This window comes from Sorex araneus, chromosome 6, assembly GCF_027595985.1.
Source record: "Sorex araneus isolate mSorAra2 chromosome 6, mSorAra2.pri, whole genome shotgun sequence".
Taxonomy (NCBI): domain Eukaryota; kingdom Metazoa; phylum Chordata; class Mammalia; order Eulipotyphla; family Soricidae; genus Sorex; species Sorex araneus.
In genome coordinates this window covers 4,302,276-4,326,074 of record NC_073307.1, presented here as the reverse complement: position 1 = coordinate 4,326,074, position 23,799 = coordinate 4,302,276, and the positions used below count along the sequence as shown (strand labels likewise).

At 51.6% G+C, this 23,799-nt stretch overlaps 1 protein-coding gene and 1 non-coding gene across 2 annotated transcripts in view; both read right to left on the bottom strand.

Moving 5' to 3' along the window:
* Positions 1 to 23,799, bottom strand: part of SGMS2 (sphingomyelin synthase 2) — a 71,849-nt gene that overhangs the window by 10,543 nt on the left and 37,507 nt on the right. Inside the window, exons 2-3 of the mRNA XM_055143523.1 lie at positions 5,225 to 5,909; positions 2,386 to 2,503 (exon numbers count right to left, since the gene is read on the bottom strand). Of these exons, the coding sequence (XP_054999498.1) occupies positions 2,386 to 2,503; positions 5,225 to 5,679 (573 nt within the window). The 5' untranslated portion in view covers positions 5,680 to 5,909. The remainder of the gene's footprint in view (positions 1 to 2,385; positions 2,504 to 5,224; positions 5,910 to 23,799) is intronic.
* Positions 21,421 to 21,523, bottom strand: LOC129406381 (small nucleolar RNA U13). The gene has a single exon (XR_008630977.1). It is a non-coding gene; the product is annotated as a small nucleolar RNA U13 (small nucleolar RNA).

Sequence of the window (23,799 nt, the reverse complement as noted above, 5' to 3'; positions counted from 1 at the left end):
TGAAAATCACTAACCCCGGGCCAGAGAGACAGTGCGGGGGGTAAAGGCGGCCAACCTGGTGTGATCCCTGGTACCATGTGGTCCCCTGAGTGCCACCAGCAGTGATCCCTGACACAGAGTCAGGAGTAAACCCTGAGCACCGTTGGGTGAGACAACCCCTAAGCAAAGCCCCCAAATTAGTGCCGGGACCAGGGGCCCAGCCAGCTGAAACAGGAAATGCCATGAACCGGGGGCAGGAGGGTCAGACAGGGACAGTTCCAAGGAATCATCTTCAAAGGCTGATTTCAAGGCAGCCCAGGCACAAAACCTGGAGTGTGGGCAGAGCTGACGGCCACACCGGGGAGCGTCAGGACAGACTGCGGGAGGCAGGACGGACGGACGCCCACAAGAGGCCTGGGCTGAGCTGCAGGGATGCTGGGCGCACCTGGAGGGGCCACCGCAGCCCCCACGCAGGCCACGGAAGGGCCCCTGCAGGTCCTTCTCGCTCTGCGCCGTCCCGGCCACGGCGCCCGAGTCAGGAGGAAACGTGCTTCAGGATGACTCTTTTTCCACTCGATTTTTAGGGGGTGTCAGGCCTGCAGTGCTCAGAGCTGACTCTTGGCTCCGTGCTCGGGAATGACTCCTGCCAGGATTAGGGGCCATCTGGGGGACCCGGGATTGAAGCTGGGTCAGTTACAGGCAGGGCCCACCCCGCTGTGCTTTCGCTCTGGCCCCGGTGCTGCCCCCTCACGCGCACACCAATGCCTCAGTCTCTAATCACTTCCGTGTCATCACCTGTCCCTTACCTTGGGGTTCCCGGATCAGCCGGGAAGGCACTTGCCTTGCACGTGGCTGACCCCAGTTTGACCCCCACACAGCCGATGGTCCCGGTGCCCGGCCCAGGGGTGAGTCAGAGCCAGGAGAAAGCCCTGAGTGCCGCTGGTGTGGTCCAACCCTGCCCACCCCCAAGGAAAGCTCCAGAGCACCAAGTGTGGGCTGGTGGTTTGGGGCAAAGGGGACCGTGAAGGTGAGAGAAGGGTAAAGGCAGAGGCGACCGTCACCCCCAGGACGGCTCGCTGGCCAAGAGCCGTGTGGGAGGAAGCCGAAAGGAGATCTTATCCCCCCCAGACCCCAACACACCACACTTACACACAACACACTCACACACACTCACACACTCATGCACACACACTCACACACACACTCACACACTCATGCACACACACTTACACACACACTCACGCACTCATGCACTCACACATGCACACACACACTCACACACTCATGCACTCACACATGCACACACACACCCACACACACTCACACACACTCACACACTCGCACACACACTCACACACACATGCACTCACACATGCACACACACTCACACACACCCACACACTCACACACACCCACACACTCACACTCACACACTCACACACACTCACGCACTCGCACACACATTCACACACACATGCACTCACACATGCACACACACACTCACACACACACACATGTACTCACACTCACACACACACTCTCACACACACACTCTCTCTCTCTCTCTCCCTCTCTCACACACACACACACACACACACACACTCACACAGAGTCAGGAAGGGCCCTCACAGTCAGTCGCAGGGACAGGACACTCCGCTCACACGGGAGCCACAGTCACCACACTGGTGTCTGGACCGTATTTCAGTCAATCCTGCCCTGGTCCCGGCCACCAAGGCTCTCCCAGCCCCACGTGCTCAGGGCGACAGGCCCTCCAGGGGTGGCCGGGCCCTGCCCCGTGTTTGTAGCTTGGTTATCCAACCGTCCACGCAGCGATGTGGTCTCCCCAAATTGCAGCCCTCCCAGGGAGGAGACGGGACGTTCTGTCAGGAAGCCACAGTCATTCACCCCTCGGCCCCCTCCGTGCCTGCTCGGGCTGCCTCCTCGTCTGCGGCCATCCCTTCCTCCAGCACGCGGCAACGACCCCTCGCAAGCACTCATTACGCTTCGGAACGTCGCCCGTGCCTTAAATTAGCTCCCCTGAAAATCAGTGCACACTTCAGTTCACTGTGTGCAGTTTAACTACAGACACGGTCCCCTCTGGTGGCCCTGGAAAATCACAGTTCTCTGGCCCACGCCTCGAAGAGGCAGGTGGGCACGCCTTCAGAACACGCCATTTGCCCACCCCCCTGGACAAGAGCTGGGAGCGCCAGGGGCGACGGGGCTCTCCCGTCCCGACACACAGAACTGTGCTCCCTCCTTCCCTTCGACACTCCAGGGCACCCGGGGGGAAGCGGGAATGGCAGCTCTGCAGACCGCCCGGCTGGGACCCCAACCCTGCTGGGCCAGTTTCCAGCCTCTGCCCCCGCTGTCTGGCTGGGTGGGCTCGGCGAGGACCCCGGCGCTTACCTTGGGCGCACACTGGAAGTGGTTGCCGGGCACGGGCAGCGTGGTGACGTACATGGTGACGCAGCGGTACAGGTAGAGGGTCCCGATGATGAAGAAGAATCTGCGTCCCACTATGGACCTACAGCACGGGCAGGGGAGAAGCAGGTCAAGCACGGGTGTCTGTCTCTTCTCAGGGGGAGGGGGCACGGCCGGGAGTGCTCAGGGTCACTCCTGGCGGTGCTGGGCACTGAACCAGGACCCCTGAGCTGGCCCCGTGGAAGGCCAGTGCCTTTATCCCCAGACTCGGGGTCCGGCGCTGGGTTCGTGCCGTCAGTGGGGTACAGTGGAGAGGAGCTGAGGCCCAAAGCGGGGACAGGAGCCCTTCCTCTGCGCCGAGGGTCCCACAGCTCCCCAGGGGGCTGTCGCCGGCTGCCAGAGGGAAGGAGCAAGCCCCTCCAGACAGCCAGGCAGGGGCCCAAAGGGGAGCGAGCTGAGGCCCATGGGACGGAGCTGGGAGGAGAGGCCAGTGAGCCCCCCTCTCCAGGGCTCCCTTCCCAGGGGTGTGCTGGTGAGGCAGGGAGAGGGGACGCAGTGGGGCCCACGGGGAGCTGCACGCGGTGTCCTCCCAGCCCGCCTCCAGCGACAGCCTCTGACTGCCCACACCAGCAGACCGGCCCGCTGAACACACCCAGACCACGAGCACTGAAGGGCGTCCAGTCACAAAGTCAGTTCACTGACCATTCCCTGACACTTCATCTGTTTGATCCTCACGCCCCCACCAAATACTCCCCCAACTCTTTCTCCGCTTGACTTTCTGGAGGAATAGCTGTCTGGTGTTCATCGTTATTGCTTTGTTTTGTTGCTCCTGGCTCTGAACTCAAGAATCACTCCTGGCAGTGATGGGGGGGGGGCGGCTCCGGGATGCCGGGGATCGAACCCAGGTCAGCCGTGGGCACGGCATGTGCCCTCCCACAGTTCTGCCGCCCTGGCATTTGTTCTGGGCTTCTTCCCCCTGGTCCTTCACCGGAGATGGGGGCTCCAGGGGGCGACCCTGCGCCCCTGTCCTCTGCCTGCTGGAGGGGCACCAAGACCTGGGGGTCCCCCTCCCTCTGGCAACAAAGTATCCTTTTCCTCTGAGAATTAAGACGGTTGGTCTACAGACGCTAGGATGGAGCCATGGGTGTGTGTGTGTGTGTGTGTGTGTGTGTGTCCAGGACAGCCTGAGTTACTGGTGGCAACTTCCTTAGTACACGAATAGGTTCCTATTTCCCGAGCACGTGGGAAAGCAGGCAGCTCCGAGCATGCGACATACTTCAGTGTCTCGAGACTGGGGGGTTCTGACATGGATTAAGCTCTTATCCGGGCAACAGATGAAGCTTCTGATCAAAAGCATTATGTACAAATGCACTTTCAGCTTTTTTTTTTCCTTTTTGTACCGACTAAAGAAACATATATATTAAGGTAGATACCTAGGAGTGACTCAGTTTGTGGAATGAATTTTCGAAACTATATACGTGTATTTGGGGAAAAAGAAATCAAATTCTTCTGATCTCCAAGCAACCAATTGAAATAACAAGATAGTATAATTTCTCTCTTCTGAAAATGATTTTGTGGCATTAATCCCCAAATATTGCATTCAAATTTCCGACACAGCAACAAGTCCGTGTGTTTTATATTTCTAAGAGCCTCTGTCGTGGGTGCTCTTTCCGCCCCACTTTGATTTGGGCGCCTTGGTTACGAGACTCGAAGAGCATACATCTGAATGATGAATGGGAAGAAAAGAGGGACTGAGAGGCCTTTTCATTTATGGACTAGGAGTCAGAGGTCACAGGGAAGCAGAAATAACCACTCCAGAGCTATGGCCTCTTTTAAAGTGTCATCAAAGCAAAAGTACCTGGCTTCGTACTTCCTGCTTCCTGCTATTCCAAATCGGGAAGACTGAGACCAAACCAGCCAAGTGAAAGCTCCTTTCAGGGCCTCGGGGAACCAAAAGGTTCATTTACTTTAGGAATCTAAAACCCAAACCACACAGACCCGGTTCTAAATTTGGTTTCTTAAACTGCTGTGACGGAAGGCCAATGGGAGAAAGAAAAAGAAATATACAGAGAGGACTTCTGAGTGGAAGCAAACCTCCGCCGACCGCTGACTGTAGCCGGTCAGTCATCAGATGATGAATAATGGAGGAAAAAGCTTCCTGGCACTGCCCTTGTCCACCTGGCAGGAGCCTCAGGCAACACGCACAGGATGAATGCTTTTCTCTGCCCAAGCGTCATCTTGATTTATCGTGGAAATGCCACAACAACAGGGCCTGAAACCAGAACTGTACCTTAAACTCCCAATCTCTGAATCACCGCCCGGCCCAACACACACACACACACACACACACACACACACACACACACACACACACACAGAGGACTTGATCCTTCCAAACAGAGCTGTGACTTTCAACCAGACCAGGCAGCTCAAGAACTGCTTATCTTCGGGGCCGGAGCGATAGCACAGCGGGTAGGGCGTTTGTCTTGCACGCGGCCGACCCGGGTTCGATCCCCGGAATCCCATATGGTCCCCCAAGCACTGCCAGGAGTAATTCCTGAGTGCAAAGCCAGGAGTAACCCCTGAGCATCGCTGGGTGTGACCCAAAAAGCAAAAAAAAAAAAAAAAAAAGAACTGCTTATCTTCGAGGGCTGGGTTTTGCAGGGGATAGATCTCTGGGCCATGCACTTTCATGGAATTGCTGGGTGAGAGTTTCGAGTTCAAACCAAGAAAGACAAGTCATTTCCCTATTCACTCTCCTAAACGCACAGGAACGGCAACCCCTCCCGTCAACCGCCTCCCCTCCTCCAGACGTCACACTTACTTGTATCTTAGAAACAGCCACTGGGTGATCCACAATACAACTAATATAATCCCATTGATTTCTGATACAGAAAACGCCCAGTTCACCCGATCAATGTAATCAAAAAACTTGTCTGGGAGCGGAGGGCTGAGCTCCTTCGGGGGGACCCTCTCGTGGACGACCGTGATCATGACCGTGGTCAGGACCAGGTTGAAGAGGGCGTACACGAAGGCAACGCCTGTCTTCCACCACTCCAGGGGGAACTTGTTCCTCGAGTCGGTGGGCATAGCGATCTGGATATAGTCCGGGTACTTTTTGGCGCCTTTCCGCAGCCCGTTGGGCAAGCTCTTAGCTTTCCCGGGGCCATTTTTGTCCTCTTCTTCGCTGGGTTCTGTGGGTCTCGTGTAGGTGCTGGCGGGGTCTGCAGTCGGGTTTTCCAGGTGTTCATCCAGTTTGGCTGTCTCTATGATATCCATGGTCCCCCGGGTTTCAGGATCAAAAAAGAGGCGGCAAAGTTCTTGCTTGGTGCGGACCCGTCAGTTCTTGCAGTCCGTCTATTTCCGAGCTCCTCATGGACTCTCAGGGCCTGTCTCCCGGAGCAGGGCGGAGGGCGTCGCTGTCCAAACCCGGCTCCTCTCTGCTCTACCGGAGCCACTTACGAGAAAGGACACCAACTTCCTCTCCCCAGAGGATGTTCTTATCCCACCTGTGAAAACAAAACAGAACTCCGTTCAGCGAAGGTGCTCACCCAAGGGTCAGCCCTCCCGAGCGCAAACGCTGCCGAGGAGAAGCCGATACCAGGGTCGCCTCTTCACAAAGACATCGCCGCCACATCGCTCCCGCAGCCCAGGCGGAGCTCACTGGTCTGAGTCGGAACCGTTCAACCTGGGGATCCTCGTCTCCTGCTGAGCTGATGTCAGCATCAGTGGGAACATCTTAACCATCAATTCCTTCCTGATTCCTTGAAATAAAAGTCACACCCCAACATTGCAGGCACTCCCCTGTTGCTACCCGTGAAGTCACAATAAGCCAGAACCTCTCCGGAGGACACATCATTCCCCGGACGCATCGGAGCCGGTGTTCCTCTGCCTCTGCCGGCAGCCGGGTTTTCCTTTGCTCCTGAGAAACCTGGAGTCTTTCTAAGCGGCCCCTTTTCTGGAGCAGAGTCAAGCCCCGCGCATTCAAGAGATCTTAGATGACCGCCTCCACGCGCCCTTCCACCTGCAGAGACGCTGTGAAACCAGCCCGAGGCCCGACCCACCGTGAAAACACGCCAAGGCTTAGCGGCATCTCCTTCCGGGGACAAATTCCACTGGTCACTAGAAGAAGAAAACACTTCCCTACAAGCAGCGTTTCTGACACGGAGCGCCACATGGACCCAACAGGAGGCCCGAGGACCGTTGGGGCACTTACCCCCGCGACAGTCTTGACTTGTCATGAGCAAAGGCTGCCTCGGGCCGCGGCTCCTCCGGGAGTTCTGGCTGCACCGCCCCAGCACGGATGCTCTTATTATACCGGCGCTAATTTCAGCCCGGCTGCAGCGCCCGCCACCTGAAGAGGTTCCAAACCTCGAGACGAGCCCCCGCCCTGAGGACATCTGAAAATCCTCCCTTTCATGGGCACGGCAGGCATGCGGCGGGAGCGGGAGGGCCACAGCTAAGGCTTTGTGGAATGAGAGGGGAGGGTTAGAACGGCGCAGTCAATGCGGACAGCCAATATTTGCTGGCAGCTGGGGACGGCAAACAGATCAACCACAAGTGTTTACTGTGCTTCGCAAAGTATTCAGCGGCACTGGGGCAATTCAAAAGATTATTTTAGACACACACGCACACACAAAAACCCAACCTCCGGCCTGAACACTCATCCAAGGCACCTCCAGATGCATGGAGAGAGAAGCAAAGTGGCCGAGGACGGGCCCGGGGAACGGGAAGGTTGGAGAAAGGACAGGGGCCTTGCCCACGGGCCCACCACGCGTTCCCCAGACATGCATGGTCCTTCCCGAGAAAGAGGAGGCAGGAGAAGAGTTGGCCTGAAGGGAAAGGGGGGACCAAGGGAGGGTGGAGGTGGGGCTCAGAATTTCCAACAATTCCCCTCTCTCTGGCCCCCGGGACACGGCCACACGGAGAAGAAAGGATCAGTGCTTCTTGACACTACATGGGGGCCCCTCAGTGGTCCCCCAGCACCACCCAGAATGGCCAGGAGGTGCTCTGGTAAGAGTCATGAAAACCAACCTTCACTCCCATGGATTACCATGTCCACTGGAGGTGGCAAAGGGCTAACTCAGCCACCGTGTGTCCCTCGGTACGGCTTTGGGCTAGACTACGCGGGGGCATCTCAACAAACTGGCAGCCAAAGGCCCCCCACCTGCGCAACTCCATCACGCCACATCCGCCGAGCCTGGCGTTCATTGGCCCGAGAGCATGTGATTTTGAAACCCGGGTCTGCCCTCATAGGGGGTAGCCAGTGTTGCTCCCCCGTTCTAGAACACAGAATGTGGAGCAGAAGAAACTCCAATTAATTATCCTTTTTGAAGAGAAAGCTCTTGCCATCGGCCTCCTGGGACAAGGTGACGGTGACTGAAATAATTAATTGAGAAGAGCTCTGTGTCCTGGGAGTCTGGGCGGGGAGTGCCAGGCCCATTTACCGTCATTAGCGGCAGGATTGATCTATATGTTCCTTGGGGTTTCATTAGGAAGATTAAATATACAAAGCAGAGTCTTCACGTGTCCACTGATCTTGGGATTTGATGCTGATCACGACACGCCCCTCCCAGGGTGACCCCTGCCTCCTGTGAGGGCCTGGGAATGCGAACAATGCCAAGGCAGCTCCTCTCAAGGCCCGGGCATCCCGCGAGTTCATCAGGTCAGGGCAGAGCACGAAGGAGGCATCGCCAAATGTGGAGATGGAGGGAGAGGAGATTTTTTTTTTCTTTTTGGGTCACACCCAGTGATGCTCAGGGGTTACTTCTGTGCTCTGGAATTACTCCTGGAGGTGCTGGGGAGACCATATGGGATGCCGGGGATTGAACCCGGGTCGGCCGTGTGCAAGGCAAATGCCCTACCTGCTGTACTATTGCTCTGGTCCCAAGAGGAGGAGATTTTTATTTTTTAATTTATTATTTATTTATTTGCTTTTTGGGTCACACCCGGTGATGCAGAGGAGTTACTCCTAGCTTTACATTCAGGAATTAGCCCTGGCAGTGCTCAGGGGACCATATGGGATGCTGGGAATCGAACCTGGGTCGGCTGCATGCAAGGCAAACGCCCCACCTGCTGTGCTATCGCTCTAGCCCCGAAGGAGATTTTTAAAGTTAGAGATTGCTGTAGGCTGATTTTCCTCTTGAAAGCAATTCCTGAAAAAAATTTCTGAAACTTTGACTACAACCCCCATAAGGTAAAAAGATTTGACCATCCTGGATCAGGTTCAAACGGCACTTTTGGTGAAATTCACCGTCCACTTTATTCAGGGGGAAGAAATATTCAATAGCAGGAATTGAGGTGCAGGAATATGCTCCAATAATGCCGAATCACGGCTTTCACTGTTGTGTTCTAATAGCTGGGGCAGTTTCCCAGAGTGGAGCACAGGCACCCACCATAGGGTGGGGGTGCAGGGAAGGTGGGGGTGCAGGGATAATCCTGCTGGGCCAAAGAAGCATGGGTGCTGCTGGCTATGAACTCTCTTATTCACGTAAGGTCGATTTCCAGGGGAATGTGGAGTCATCTGTCTCTGAAAAGGGAGTGGTGAGCCATGGAATTTGGGATCCTTGGATCTGGCTCAAAGACCCCTTTTGGGGACTAAAGTATTAGCGGTGTGTGTGTGTGTGTGTGTGTGTGTGTGTGTGTGTTCCCTTACAAGAAATCACATCAGGGGGCTGGAGCAATAGCACAGTGGGTAGGGTGTTTGCCTTGCATGCGGCCAACCCGGGTTCGATTCCCAGCATCCCATATGGTCCCCTGAGCACCGCCAGGAGTGATTCCTGAGTGCAGAGCCAGGAGTAACCCCTGAGCATCAGACCTAAAAAGAAAAAAGAAAAAAAAGAAAGGAAGGAAGGAAGGAAGGAAGGAAGGAAGGAAGGAAGGAAGGAAGGAAGGAAGGAAGGAAGGAAGGAAGGAAGAAAGGAAGGAAGGAATCACATCATTTTGCTTCTGTGTTTAGTTTTCCATGATCTCTATTGTACAAGCGTGGCTATTCCACGTAAATATGTAACTCGAGTCATTTCCTTGCAGTATTACCAAGAGGACGAGGTCCCCGGGAAGCTGCAGTGGCAACGGGAGATGAGCAGCAGCAGAGAGGGGCCGTGTCCCACACCCTGCACAGCTAGGAGCCCCGGCCACTCCCTGCTGTGACTCTCCAAGGGAAGCAACACAGACAAAGTGTCTCTGCGGTTCTGCTTTTTTTCAGCTCAATCTCTCGATTCTGTACTTGCAATTTGCAAACGCTTGAAACATATTTTCTGAGATAAAGGCTCAACTTCTCTCTTGAAGAGAGTCTGTCTTTTCTTACCATGAAAGCGGGCGTGTCACCTTCCTAAGGAAACTTGGGGCTCGTCCGCAGGGCACTGCTGGCCTGAGGCTCCGCCAGTCTCGTCTCAGAGGGGAGCCGGCAGGGAGAGCGGCTGGGAAGACGCTGCCTCCTGGCCGTCCTGGGCGGGGCTTCAGCGTAAGCGGGTCTCACTGGGGCCAGAGAGGTAGCACGGCAAGGATGCATGCTTTTTTTCTTTTATTAACAATTTTATTTTTATTTTTAAAAATTTTTAAATGTTATTGAATCACTGCGAGATAGTTACAAGCTTTCATGTTTGGGTGACAATTACACAAAGACCAAACACCCATCCCGCCCCCAGTGCACCCCCAGCAACCCTCATGGTCCCTTGGGCACTGCCAGGAGGGATCCCTGAGCACAGAGCCTGGAGTAAGTCTCAGCACTCACACAAAACAACAACAAAACCCTTAAAATTAAAAGAAAAAAAAACAACAAGACTAGATCCTTCTCACACCCTAAAAGAGAAAATTCAGCCTCCCTCCAGTAAATAAAAATTAAAAATAAATAAAATGTCTAGTCAGAATAAAACCGAATGAAGAGTTCTTAGCAAACGTTACTGAGGCCCTAGGTATTGTGCTCATTAAATCGTCTGGTCCTTATGACAATGCAGGAAAAGGTCTGAGAGAACTGGGAGGAGTGGCCCAGAGAAGGCCTGAAAGGGCTGAGGAGGGAGGCGTTCCCACACGGAGGCCTGGGCTCGCACCGTGCTCTGCCCCACAGCCAGACGGCGACAACCAGCAGACGCCCAGGACATGGACAGTGAGCTCCTCCAAGGAAGGAGAGCGGGAAGCCGTGCCGAGGGGCCCCGGAATCTGAGGTCAGGAGACCCCGACCCCTCTTGGGTGTCAGGGCCGCAGGATGTGAGAATCCACAAGGAGCTTTTAATTGATTTTTCTGTTGGTTTCTGGGGTCACACCCAGCCATACTCAGAGTTTACTCCTGGCTCTGCACTCAGGAATCACTCCTGGCGGTGCTCGGGGGACCCTATGGGATGCTGGGGATCGAACTTGGGTCAGCTGTGTGAAAGGTAAGTGTTCCACCCGCTGTTCTCTCTCTCTGGTCCCTGCCAAATATAGGTTGTGTGTGTGTGTGTGTTTTTTTTTAATGAGACACATAAATACACAAAAGGTCTCCTAGGTCACATAATAAATAATTCTCAGTTGTAATTTTTTTTTGGAAAAAATGTAAAGAGAAAAAAAATGTTAGTATAGGATTCACCACCACCCCCTTGTGAGGGAGGGGTCCATTGTCGTTGTTAAGCCTCTCCTATAATCCATATCTACGTTTATTTACTTAGTTCATTTTTTTCTTTTTGGGTGACACCCAGCGATGCTCAGGGGTTACTCCTGGTTCTGCACTCAGGAATCACTCCTGGCGGTGCTTGGGGGACCATATGGGATGCTGGGACTGGGAATCGAACCCAGGTGGGCCGTGTGCAAGGCAAACACCCTCCCCGCTGTGTTATCGCTCCAGCCCCTACGTTTACTCCTTGTTCCTAATAAATACCCTAATAAGTTTCTAAAACAAATACCTGGTTTTACAGCTACAGGACCCAGTTAAGCTGAGAAATTTTATGTCCCTAAGGCTCTTGGGGGAGGGGTGGTGAGGTCTGCGGCCACACCCAGCTGTGCTCAGGGCTGACTCCTGGTTCTGTGCTCAGGGATCACTCCCGGAGGGCCTCAGGCAACCCCATGCGGTGCCGAGGGTTGAGCCAGGCCTGTGGCCTTTCCCACACACTGTGGCTCTGGCCCGGCCCGTGAGCTTTTGTGAGAAACCAGAACATCTTAACGTTTTCTAAGTCCTTGTGAGAGCAAAGTGTGGGGGAGCACAGCCGGGGTGGGGATGGAGCCCGGGGGTCCGAGCAGGGACCCCAGCCCCGCGCCAGCTCCGGCCCCTCTGGCTCCCAGCGTGGTTGCTCAGGAAAAGGCCCTTCGCGAAGACCCCTGAAGCCCTGCTCTGCCTCCCGGCACGAAGGCGTCTTGCGAGTGACGAGATAGATTTCAGAAGGACCTACGGGGTGTGTTAAGGATTTTTTGTAACAGGCTCTTAAAAATGGGAAAGACCGCCCACTTAATAAAAAAGTAAATAAATGACCCTGTATCTTTGTACAAATACTTAGTTTCCCCAAGAAAAGCAAGAGTCCCGGCTAGACACAGGTTTCCACACTGCCACGAACCCCACCACTCGGTGGGGGTCTGACGCTGGCTTTTAAAGGAGCTTGTGACATTGCCCGGATTGCGGAGACAGGAATGAAGGTAACAGATGGGATGGCTGGACCATCCAGCAACGAGTGACCTCCTGTACTGGGGAGAGACGGGGAGGAGAGAGCTTCTCTCTCCCGTGGGCGGGCAGTCTGCGAACCAGAGCTTTGTGAACAGCCTAGAAGGTTCGGGGTGGGGGTGGGGAGGAGACGTGAAGTTGATCTAAAATCAGATCGTGGGCCGGAGCGACAGTACAATGGGGAGGGCACTGGTCTTGCATGCGGCTGCCCTGGGTTCAGTCCCCAGCATCCCATTTGGTCCTCCGAGCACCGCTAGGAGTGATTCCTGAGTGCAGAGCCAGGAGTTAACCCCTGAGCACTGCCGGGTGTGACCTAAGAAGCCAAAATCAGTTAAAATAAAATAAAATTAGATAGCATCGATGGTTGCAAAATTATGTAACCGTACTAAACATGATTTAATAATGCCCTATGAAAACTTTTCAGAGAGACGGGGAGACAGGCCCCTCCCAGGGCACGTGTCCAGCACGTGTGAGGCCCGAGTCCAAGTGCCAGCACTGCACACGCCCCGGGCACCCCCTGCCAGGCCCCACAAAAATGTTCATGTGGACATTGAAATTATATAGTTTATTTTATAATCTAATTATATCCTTGAGAACCACTATGATTAGAATAATGCAATTATTTATAATAGGTCCATCATCAAGCAGGATGCCAGGGGAACTGCTCAGCCTTCCGAGAAGCGTTGTTCTACGGAACTGGAAGATGAAGCAGGAGCCCACACGTGGTTTGGATTTTCGGAGCTCACTAATCCCTGGGAAGTGCAGCACTTACCCGGGAGCAATCCTTCTGCAGGGATTCCAAAATAGCTCACGTTTCTGTTTCCCACCGACAAGATCAAGAACCAGTCAATGAGACGCAAACTGTTTGAACACAGCCTGTTTAAACGGCGCTCCAAAAATACACTCGTAACTAAATAACATGAAGTGACAAAAATCAGATTTTCCTAACAGAACCCATCAAAACTTACTATAAATTGGACATAAGGGTGGGGGAAGATGGTCTGTTTTCTTTCTCAGGTGAAAAAAGAAGTTACTTTGGGGCTGGGGAGACAGTTCAAAGGGACAGAGCCCAGCCCTGTGTGTACGTGAGGGCCTGAGGGACACCTCAGCACAGGTGGCCCCTGAGTACCACCAGACATGGCTTGGCCCACGCAGCACCACCTCCCCAGGCCCTGGCAATAAGCCCTCTGGGATGGTGGGCCCAAGGATTGAGGGTATCACTGCGTCACTGTCACTGTCATCCCACTGCTCATTGATTTGCTCGAGCGGGCGCCAGTAACGTCTCCGCTGTGAGACTTGTTGTTACTGTTTTTGGCATATCAAATATGCCACGGAGAGCTTGCCAGGCTCTGCCGTGTGGGCAGGATACTCTCGGTAGCTTGCCGGGCTCTCCGAGAGGGGCGGAGGAATCAAATGCGGGTCAGCCGCATGCAAGGCAAATGCCCACCCCGCTGTGCTCGAAGGATGGAGGGTAAAAGAGAAAATCAGTCCCTTTTTTTTTGAAAATGGGGAGGGGGTTTCTGGGCCATACTCAGTGGCTCAGGGCCACCCTGCTCTGTGCTCACGGGACCAGGTGCGCCAGGGAGTGATGAGGGCTGGCCACACATGGCCAGTGACCCCAGCATTTTCTCTCAGGCTCCAAAATCAAGCCACTTTTACTGTCAGGGCAGACAACTTCCTACTGTGGAAGTGAAGACTGATTGACACAGAGTAAATATATATATATATATATTTTTTGCTTTTTGGGTCACACCCGGCGATGCACAGGGGTTACTCCTGGTTCTACACTCAGGAATTACTCCTGGCAGTGCTCAGGGGACCATATGGGATGCTGGGATTCGAACCCGGGTCGGCCGCGTGCAAGGCAAACGCCCTACCCGCTGTGCTATCACTCCAGCCCCCAGCACACAGAGCAAATATTAACCGCAAACTGGAAAACAATTTGTGGTGGGCCAGGGAGTAGCTCACGGGGGGAAGGCCATCTGTAGGCTCACAGAGCGGCCGGGTGACAACCCAGACTCTTCCAAAATGAAGAAATTTAAGATCGTTATTACAGCTGATATATTTTCTCCCAAGAACAGTGGCTAATCTAAGAAAGAAGCCGAGAATAACAGCTGAATATTGTGCTTCCCACCCAGCCAACATCATCTAAATGATAGTTATGATCTCATCTAAGTAGTAGATCGCAAAGTGAGCACTCTACTTCCTTGTTAGAAATAAGCATTTAAAAAAAAATGTTTGAAATCCTATCATCACAGGGAAAAAAATGTTAACAAGAAGAGACAACAGATCTTTTAAAAAATCTTACTAATTCGCTCTTTTTTTTTAAAAAAAAAAAAAAGTTCCTTTATTTGAATTCCTTCCAATGCTTTAGAACCACACCTATTGTTCCCCCCTGTAATTTGCTGAGGGACTGCACACATATCTGACAGGACTTCAAAAGAAGTGCAGGGAGATTATAAGCAGGAGGCTCCAGTGGGTCTTAAAATAACTTTCTGCCTTGTGGTACACGAGAGGAGAAGATCACTGTTTTGTTTTGAGGTTTGAGTGAAATCACCTCAACGAGCATCTCCAGGCAGGAGCTAAGTGAACAATCTGCTCTGTGGAGAGCAGAGGCAAGCATCTCACCGCGTGGCAGTTGTGGTTTCGAGGTGACAGCAGAGGGCAGACACCGGAGAGCGAACCGGCGCTTACTAATCCCCATGCCTGGTGGAAATAACACTGAGACACACTTTTTTTTTTTTTGATGCAAGTTCCCCGGGGAGGTTAAGAGTCTGAAATTAGACATTTGGATACGTGTTTAAAATAGAACAGTTGACTGGCTATTACATTCCTGTGGAGTGCTCGCTGCCAACGCATCACACCCAAGAAATAGCTTCATACGGCCTGAGATCCAGGGACATGCTTCCTGGTCGCAAATTAAACAGAAAAAAAAAAAAACAAAAACAACCACAAGGAAGCTTCTGGAACATGCAGGCCTTGGTAGCGGCAGAGAGGCTGGACAGAGCCTCACCCAGCCTGTCCTCGCAGCAGCACGGCCTGGCTTCCGCTGTGGGGGAAGGGGAAAGAGCGAAGGAACGAGGGAGCGGGGCCCAGGAAGGGCTGCAGGAAGCCTGAGCTTCCCGTTCGACGTCCACACAAAAGGCAGGTATGGAACGTGTCCTACTGGGACGGGACAGCGTCCAGGGGGAAGGTACTTGCCTCGCTCCCACCTGACCCTGGCTGCATCCCAGCATCGTGCACGGCCCCTGAGGACCTCCTCGAGGGATCTCTGCACCGGAGCAGGACTAAGCCCTGAGTACCACCAGGTGCACCCCCCCTCCCCGAAAAAGACTGTTCCGTACTCACGTGGGCTATGTGCTAACTGTTTCCGTGGAAACACCTGGCTGTGAATGTTCTCGAGTTGCTTTCAAATGACTGCCCGTGCTAGAACAAAGCCATTGGGTTCTAGTTTCTTCTAGAAATCAAACCACTGTATCATATTAAATGTCTTCCAAAAAATTATTTGACCAAAGCCTTTTCTGCAGACAAGCTAATTCAAATTCATCTACCGTAATTTTGCTTCTTAAATGACACCCCCAACCCAATCCAACAAGGCCTGGCACATGGAGTGATTTTATTTTATTTTATTTTTTTATTTTGGTTTTATTGTATCTCCATTGTTGCACATGGAGTGATTTTAAAGATGAAAGCCCCAAGTCTAACAGAATGCCACTCTGACAGTTTAAGGAATACAGGCAACTTACGCTGGTTTCTAAACAGAGCTCTAAAGTATTTACTTGGTTTTTACTTGAATAAATTGAGGGAAAGAAGAAACTCATGACATGTTGATTTCTCCCCATTTAACCAGAAAGTTTGTGTATTAAGAATATTTATTTGCAGGCACATATGCTGCCTGAGCCCATGTGCTGCTTGCGCCCGCGTGGCCGAGCACATGTGTCACCCGAGCACATGTGTCGCCTGCATCTCCCCTCTTGAGACATGTATTTTCATGCTTTCGTACTTTTGTGTCTAAAGCTCAGTTATGTGTAGGGGCTTCCTCCACCCTTGGAGAAGCCCGAGTTCTCCCTTGAGAGCGTTATTCTTACTATTCTCTCTCCCACTTATCCCTTCCTCCTTCCCTCAGAAACCTCTGAATAAAATCTATTTACAAAAAGAAAAGAATATTTATTTGCAGGAAATAAAGCTGGTTCACGCCCCACAGCATTTAAATGATGCTTTAGGAAATGTTAGTGGCTACACATCGGGACATTGAGAATGAGTGCCAACAGACTTAAGGTCTGCTCGAGGACACTCGGTTCTTCAGAAGTAAACCCCACTGTCCTTAGCAAGAGCAATGATCCAAGAACCTTCCACTGTATCACAATGTTTTGACACATTTCTGATAGCTGGGAGACAGCTCACTTAGGACTTCTGTTTCCAGGTGAAATAGAAGGTGCCGTTCACGAAGCTGCAAAGCACAGGTCCTAAGAAACACGTGTCTTCTGTGGCCTGGTCCTTTATATATCCATTTATTTATTTATTTTTATTTGGGTCACACCCAGCGATGCACAGAGATTAATTACTCCTGGTGCATGCACTCAGGAATTACTCCTGGCAGTGCTCGGGGGAGCCATATGGGATGCTGGGAATGGAACCCGGGTCGGCCACGTCCAAGGCAAACGCCCTACCTGTGTGCTACTGCTCCAGCCCTGGCCTAGTTCTTTAAATGACCCCTGATGGAAGAAGGTGAACAGCCCACCAGGAAGCAGAAGTAGCTGAGGGCTTGACGGGAAGGTGCAGGGAAGACTTGCACCTTTGATCCTGCAGACAGTGGGGGTGAGCCTCAGCCCTGCCGTGTTGCCTCCCGCTCCTGTTATCGTGCACGACACAGAGATGGGCGTGAGGGCTCTAACATACCTGACAAATAAGTGGAGAAGGAAGGTGGGATGCACACACATTGGAAAGCTAAAACCAAAGCATTCCTGGCCTGGGCGGCCACGTGGTGGGCCCAAAGGGACTCTGGTCCGTGGAGCGAGTTACCGCTGACTTCAAGCACATGCGGAAATGATGGCCCAGCATTAACGAACAAAACAAGACAAAATCAGCCCTTAGACTCCAAGGACAAAATAACAATCACCGGTAGGGCAAGGGGAAGCACGGCGGGGAAATGGCATAAAACCAACAACCCGTCTGGTGGCAGGTGATGAGCATGACAACAGGGACGGACGCCTGTCCGCGAGTCTGGAGCCCTCCGAATGCTCCAGAGGATACTTCACCTGCACACATTACTTCAACTGAGGAAACCCTCTCACTCGGATGGAGAGCACACCAAGGCGGGGGTGAGATGCAGGTGGTGCTACACACACAATATCGAATACCGGTACGGAACATTTCTACTGGCGAAGAGCAAACACCAGCGTGAACCATCATTAAAGTTAAAGTAGCCTGCTAATAAGTTATATTCTGCTTAGTAGAATCTCTTAGTAAACAAATAACACTATAAATTCCACTACTATCTTGCCTATGCCATCATTTGGATGACTTATTTAATCAAGGTTTTTATGTGGGGTCGTGGCTTTCATCTTTGTCTAAGCCAACTTTATTATTATTATTTTTTTTGCTTTGTGGGTTACTGGCTCTGCACTCAGGAATTACTCCTGGCAGTGCTGGGGGGGCGGACCATATGGGATACTGGAAATCAAACCCGGATTGGCTGCGTTCAAGGCAAACACCCTACCTTCCATGCCATCGCTCCAGCCCCTAAGCCAACTTCTTATTCTTCTGTTCCTTGTAAGGGCAGGAGACTTCAGGAACCTAATCCTTGAAGTCCACCCTCAAATGCCACCTGGAGCCTGGAAAGAGGGAGGGGGACACGCCACGTCTGTGGGTCACTGAGGAGAGGAGCAGAGAACAAGCAGGGAGGGACAGAAACAGAAGAAGCTGCCCCTGGCCTGTATGGCCTCTCTCAGAGCCAGCACCCATGTCCCTAATTTAGTTTTGGAGCCAATTTTCCCCTGTGAAAGATTCTGGGAAAGAGAATTCCTGGGCTGTATCTCCTGATTACGACTAAGGAAACTGCCTCCCGAATGTCTCGCTGACAGAGAAATACAGAAGTCTCCACCCTGTTAGAATTCATGGGTAAGAACAACAGAAAGTGTGTGTTTCTGGAGCAATAGTACAGAGTAGGGCGTCTGCCTTGCACGCAGCCGACCTGGGTTTGATTCCCAGTATCCCATATGGTCCTCTGAGCACCGCCAGGGGTGATTCCTGAGTGCAGAGCCAGGAGTAGCCCCTGTGCATTGCTGGGTGTGACCCAAAAAGAAAAAAAAAAAGAACACTAGAAAGTTAACCTGGTTAACTTGAAACCAAGCCCACAAAAGCGTTGTTTGAACTGTAGTCAAAAAGAAGCATGAGAATAAAATGAATTGTTGGTAGGATTGTAAACTGACACAATTTTTAAAAATCTCTTTTAAACACAATGAACTTAAAATGGATAAAACACATAATGCTCAAAGCAAATCTCTATGACATAGAACTTATTTGGGGACAAGTTTTAAGTCCAGAAAACTTTATCTGAAAACATATTTAACTAAACATGAAATGTCTAAACATCTTAGGGCATCCAAGACACACATTAAGCTTATTGTTTAAAACACAGCATCAAATTTTTGTGGCAGTGTGTTTATGTGCGCGTGTGTTGTGTGTGTGTGTGTGTAGTATTGTTACTGGTCATTAGGAACTTTCCAAGGTTCACACAACCCAGTGACCAAACTCAAGATGAACGACACTCAGGGGTTAGGCGGGCGGCTCCTGTGGCCTCCCTGCCGAGACCCGGGAAGGTGGGCAAGGCCACGAGGGCCAGCGCGGGAGACGGTGGTCTCTGGCCGGGCCCCTGCTGAACTGGGCTCTAGCTGCCAAGGAAGAACACAAAAATAAAAAGTCTGGCTCCTGGCCTCGGGGAATTACCGTATTAAGTAACCCTCCCCCATTTCTAAAAGAAGGCCTTAAAGAGATCAATGAGCAATAAAAACAACCTTTGTAAACTGGAGAAGAGCCTGAGAGAATAATGTATGTTTAGCAAAACCATAAGCCAGGCAGAAGTCAACGTGAAAAGAAAACTCTAATCATGGACATAAAGCGGGAGGAGAATGTGTAAGGGGACTCCAAAGTCAAGGATCTGTCTAGAAATGAAAATAGGAAAGAAGATGTGGGGGTGGGGCCACCCCGCAGTGCTCTGGGGTCCCGCCGGCCTCAGCTCCGGTGCTCTGGGACTCTACACGCTTCCTGTGGCCAAACTGAGGTCAGCTGCGTGCAGGGAAAGTGCTTGGCAAGCCTGGACTTTCTCTCTGGCCCTAGGAAAACACATTTCTTAAAGCAAAACTCTTTTTTTCGTTTTTTAATGGAATGTGAAACGTCAGTGATCGGTATTGAACTGAAGGCCAGCGCAGGAGTAAACCCGCTCAGGCGCCCCTGGTCTGCACTCAGCAGTCGCCTAGTCCAGGGGGGTTTCCTACGGCGAAGGCGGTGCAGAGGAACAGGCCAGCATAAGGCACCGGCTCCAGGCCGGACCGCACACCGGGAGGGAGTCAGGAAATGCCCTCAGCTCAATGCTCAATTAGCATCAGGAAGCTAACGGATGTAATTCCATCTTTGATCTTATTTCTACTAAATCTAATTCTCATTGATGACCCCACATAAACATAAGTTTTTGGCTATAAATAATCACCTGAAATTGTATTTTTAAACAGATATGCATAAGAACATTTTGGTGGTGGCGGTGGTGGTGATTTTCAGGCCACACCCAGTGATGCTCAGGGGACACTCTGGGTGTGGTCAGAGGGACCAGGTCCCCCCTGTGGATCAAAGCCCAGATTCCCTCAGGCTAGGGCTGCTGAGCTAGCTCTATGGCCCCCCCAAAACACTTCTGAAATTGAAACAAAGAAACAGCCTAAAACTGAAGCTGTTGTTTTGTGATTCCCAAATTATTGTTTTGTGGGATTTCCCCCTTCCCTTCTAAAGAGCCCCCTGTTAGCGGGCTGGAGGGATAGCACGAATGGGTAAGGCACTTGTCCCCCACTGGGCCAACCCAGATTTGATCCCTAGCACCCCACATGGTCCCTGAGCACCACCTCCCCCCCCACCCCCTGCTGACAAACAATAAAACCAAACAAAACATCAAACCTGTTCCACTGGAAGGGAAATAGGACAATGGGATGGGCCTCATCAGTTATAATTCCCATGGGAAATCCTTCTCTCTCTCTCTCTCTCTCTCTCTCTCTCTCTCTCTCCTCTCTCTCTCTCCTCTCTCTCTCTCCTCTCTCTCTCTTCTCTCTTTCTCTCTCCTCTCTTTCTCTCTCCTCTCTCTCTCTCTCTCTCTCTCTCTCTCTCTCTCTCTCTCTCTCTCTCTCTCTCTCTCCCCGCCCCCCTCCGCCTCTCCGGAGCCTTTTTAAGGTTCAATCCCAGGTATCTTAGATCAATGTTTCAGAACTTGCTTTACGGAAGCAGAATTCACGGTCTGGCATGTCTCTTTATTGACGCTGCCTTTTGTAACACAAATGTCAAATTAATTTTTTTTCTTTTTTTGATTTTTGGGTCACACCCCACAATGCTCAGGGGTTACTCCTGGCTCATGCACTCAGGAATTACTCCTGGCGGTCTTCGGGGGACCACATGGGATGCTGCGGATCGAAGCCAGGTCGGCTGCGTGCAAGGCGAATGCCCTACCCGCTGTGCTATCACACCAGCCCCTCAAATTAATTTCTTTAAAGAACCAGACCTTAATGCCATTGCTCTACCGAGTGAAATACACATCAGTGGTTCCCTAAGAACTTCCCCTCAGCCAGGCGTTACAGGGATGCTGGGTGGTGCTTAGTTCGTGCATTTACCATGGGCCTATTTTCCTTGACAACAGTAGCTAATTCCAGTACATTTGCCTCATGAGCCACTCCCTGGTTAGGGGACGCAGGCCCTGAGCAGTGGAAGCCCCACGCGTGACATTTCCCCTTCCCCTTGCTCTGTTCAAGTCTCAAACTCTCACCTGTGCAGGGGGGCGCTGTGCCACTGGGCCCACCCCCCACCCTACTAGCTGGTGGGTTGCTGCTTCGGTTGCTGTTGCCGTTTCTCCCCCTTGCAGAGAACCTGCGCCTCCAGCGAGAGTGCATTCCCGTCCCTGCACACGCAATATCCCTCCTCTGGAGCCTTCCGCCCTAACCTTTCCGCAGCCCGGCCTCTTGCCTCCCCGACTTCCTCCCACGCTTCCGTCTCAGTAAATGGGACTTTTTCGAGAAATGGTCCTGCTCCAACTCTCCCTGCCCAGAGGCCGCAAGTCAGTCCCCACTTATTAGTCCCAGCTCGTGAGAAACTCATCTTCCACCCTGGGGTTGTTTTTTTTTATTTTTATACGTATTTTTTCATGTCAGATGGGTAAGGTGCCAAATGCATAACAAGATTAAGGGGAGGCACACATCACACAACACGTGAGCACCCAATCGTCATGCTTACCAACTGGAAAAGGATCTCCTGGGGTTCGATGGCCAACACTTTCCTGGTACAACAGCATGGGCACCACTTTTACCTGTGTATCTGACTTTTATATTGGATGATTACACAATCCCTTGGAAGTGACGTTTCTTAGGTACAAATCAGTTTTAGTTCAAAGATTTCTTACCAACAGTAAGAAAATCCACTCAATGACTAGAACATTGCATTTAACAATCATGAAGTTTTTCAAGGACTGGAGCGATAGCACAGCAGGGAGGGCGTTTGCCTTGCACATGGCCGACCCAGGTTTGATTCCTCCGTCCCTCTGGGAGTGCCTGGCAAGCTACCAAGAGTATCTCACCTGCATGGCAGAGCCTGGCAAGCTCCCCGTGGTGTATTCGATATAAGTAACAAGTCTCATAATGAAGATGTTACTGGTGCCCGCTCGAGGAAATCGATGATGAACAATGGGACGACAGTGCTACAGTGCCAAAGTTTTTCAAATGGAATTTGGTATCTGGCAAAAATCTGGGTGTAATAAGGGCGGAGACAAAAGATGACAGAAAGAAGAAGACTTCTCAACCCCTAAAGCAAGACCCTCAATTCTTATTGTACAGGACCAGAAAACCATGCCATTTAATTCTGCAAGGGGCATTAACTTCTAAAAACATGAAGGCGGCCAGCAAGGCCGTTTACTGTGCTTTGACAAATGACTGCCTGAGTCAGCAGATTTTATCTGCTGAGATTTTCACTGAAGCCCATCGGAAACCTATATTTCAAGACCAGTTGTCAGTTTTCTAGGAAACGCTGGTCTTTGCATAGTTTTCCTGATAGAAAAAAAAAGAAGATCATGCATAATAACCAGTAGAACCATATCTCAGAGGCTGTAACAAGTCCAATTTATACTGCAAAGCTGATTATTCTCATTGTGCCTCTCTGGATTTCGCTTTTGGCTTCTAGGGCGCATCCCCTGGCAATGCTGAACCGAGTGGTTCCAGGAGTCAAATTCGGTGCCTTGCACATCACAGGCAGATGCTTTACCGTTTGAGCTCCGTCTGCAGCCCAAGCTCTGCAGTTAATTTAATTTAGAAAATTGGAAGGGGGGGGGTCTGATCACAAATATGTATTTTAAATAATTCTATCAACACTATGGTTAGGTAAAGCTAATTGCAAATTACCATCATACTATATTCTCTCTACCCTCCCCCAAATTAGCATTGGATTGGATTAGTTAAGTGTTTGAACATTTTTGAATCTATGTCCTATGAATGACGTAACGATTGTGTTGTGACCACACTTAAGTATAAGAACTACTATTCTAAATGCGCACTATTCTAAATGCGCTACTTTGCGTATTTCATCTTTCATTTCTCTAAGGCATATGGCTCTATTTCCACGTCTGACAGCAGAGCACAGTGAGAGGAAGGGAAGTGCTCAGAAGTCCACGAGCGGCCTTAGGAGCTGCGGGGTTGAGAGTCGCTACGCCACTCTACTCTCTGGGAAAACTATACATTTACTCCTGAGCACGTGGCTTCAGGAGGAATTCTCACAGCAGAGACGAGAGCCAGGAGTTTATCAGAGCCTGATCTCCTCCCCGATTCCTCCTGACACAGTAAGAAGGTTCCAGAATCAACAGGGATGACTGACATTTCCTTATGGCCTCGAGTTCCAGGCGGGGACGACTCACCTCCCTGACCTTTTCCCACAGATATTCACGCTCAGGTCAGGGCCGAGAAACGCTCCACAGCAGAGGAGTTGGCCAGGTTCGGTGCGTTGTAAGGGGCAAGGGGAGGAAAGCTGTGGAGAAGACGGAAGCCCCTTCAGAGGTGACACAGGCCGAGCACAGTGACACGGCCCGGACCCACGCATGCTCACCAGAGAGCTCTGTCTTCCTTTCCACCCTCAAGGGTTTCGAGAGTCACCTGAAATCTGGTTCTGCAGCTTGAGATGTTGAAAAACTAATGAAGTCTTGGCAAAGCGCTGCACCAGAAGTGGAGACCAGAATCCTTATCTGTTTGCCCACAAACAAGGCGGAAGGAACCCCGGGCAGGTAACGCAGCAACCTGGAGTCTCAGCTCTCTCACTTGATCCAACCGTGACATTTGACAAGTTTCCAAGACCCTCTGCCACGGAAAAATGCACCTACTAGGTAAAAAGTAATGTTGCTGATCTTACCAGGATTGTTAAGGAGACAAACAAAAATCCAGCCTGTCAGAAAGAAGTCAGGGCAAGCCACTGAGTCACCAATCAGTATACGAAGTGTGTAAGAAAGTGAGGTCTCCAGGGGCTGGAGAGATAGCACAGCGGGTAGG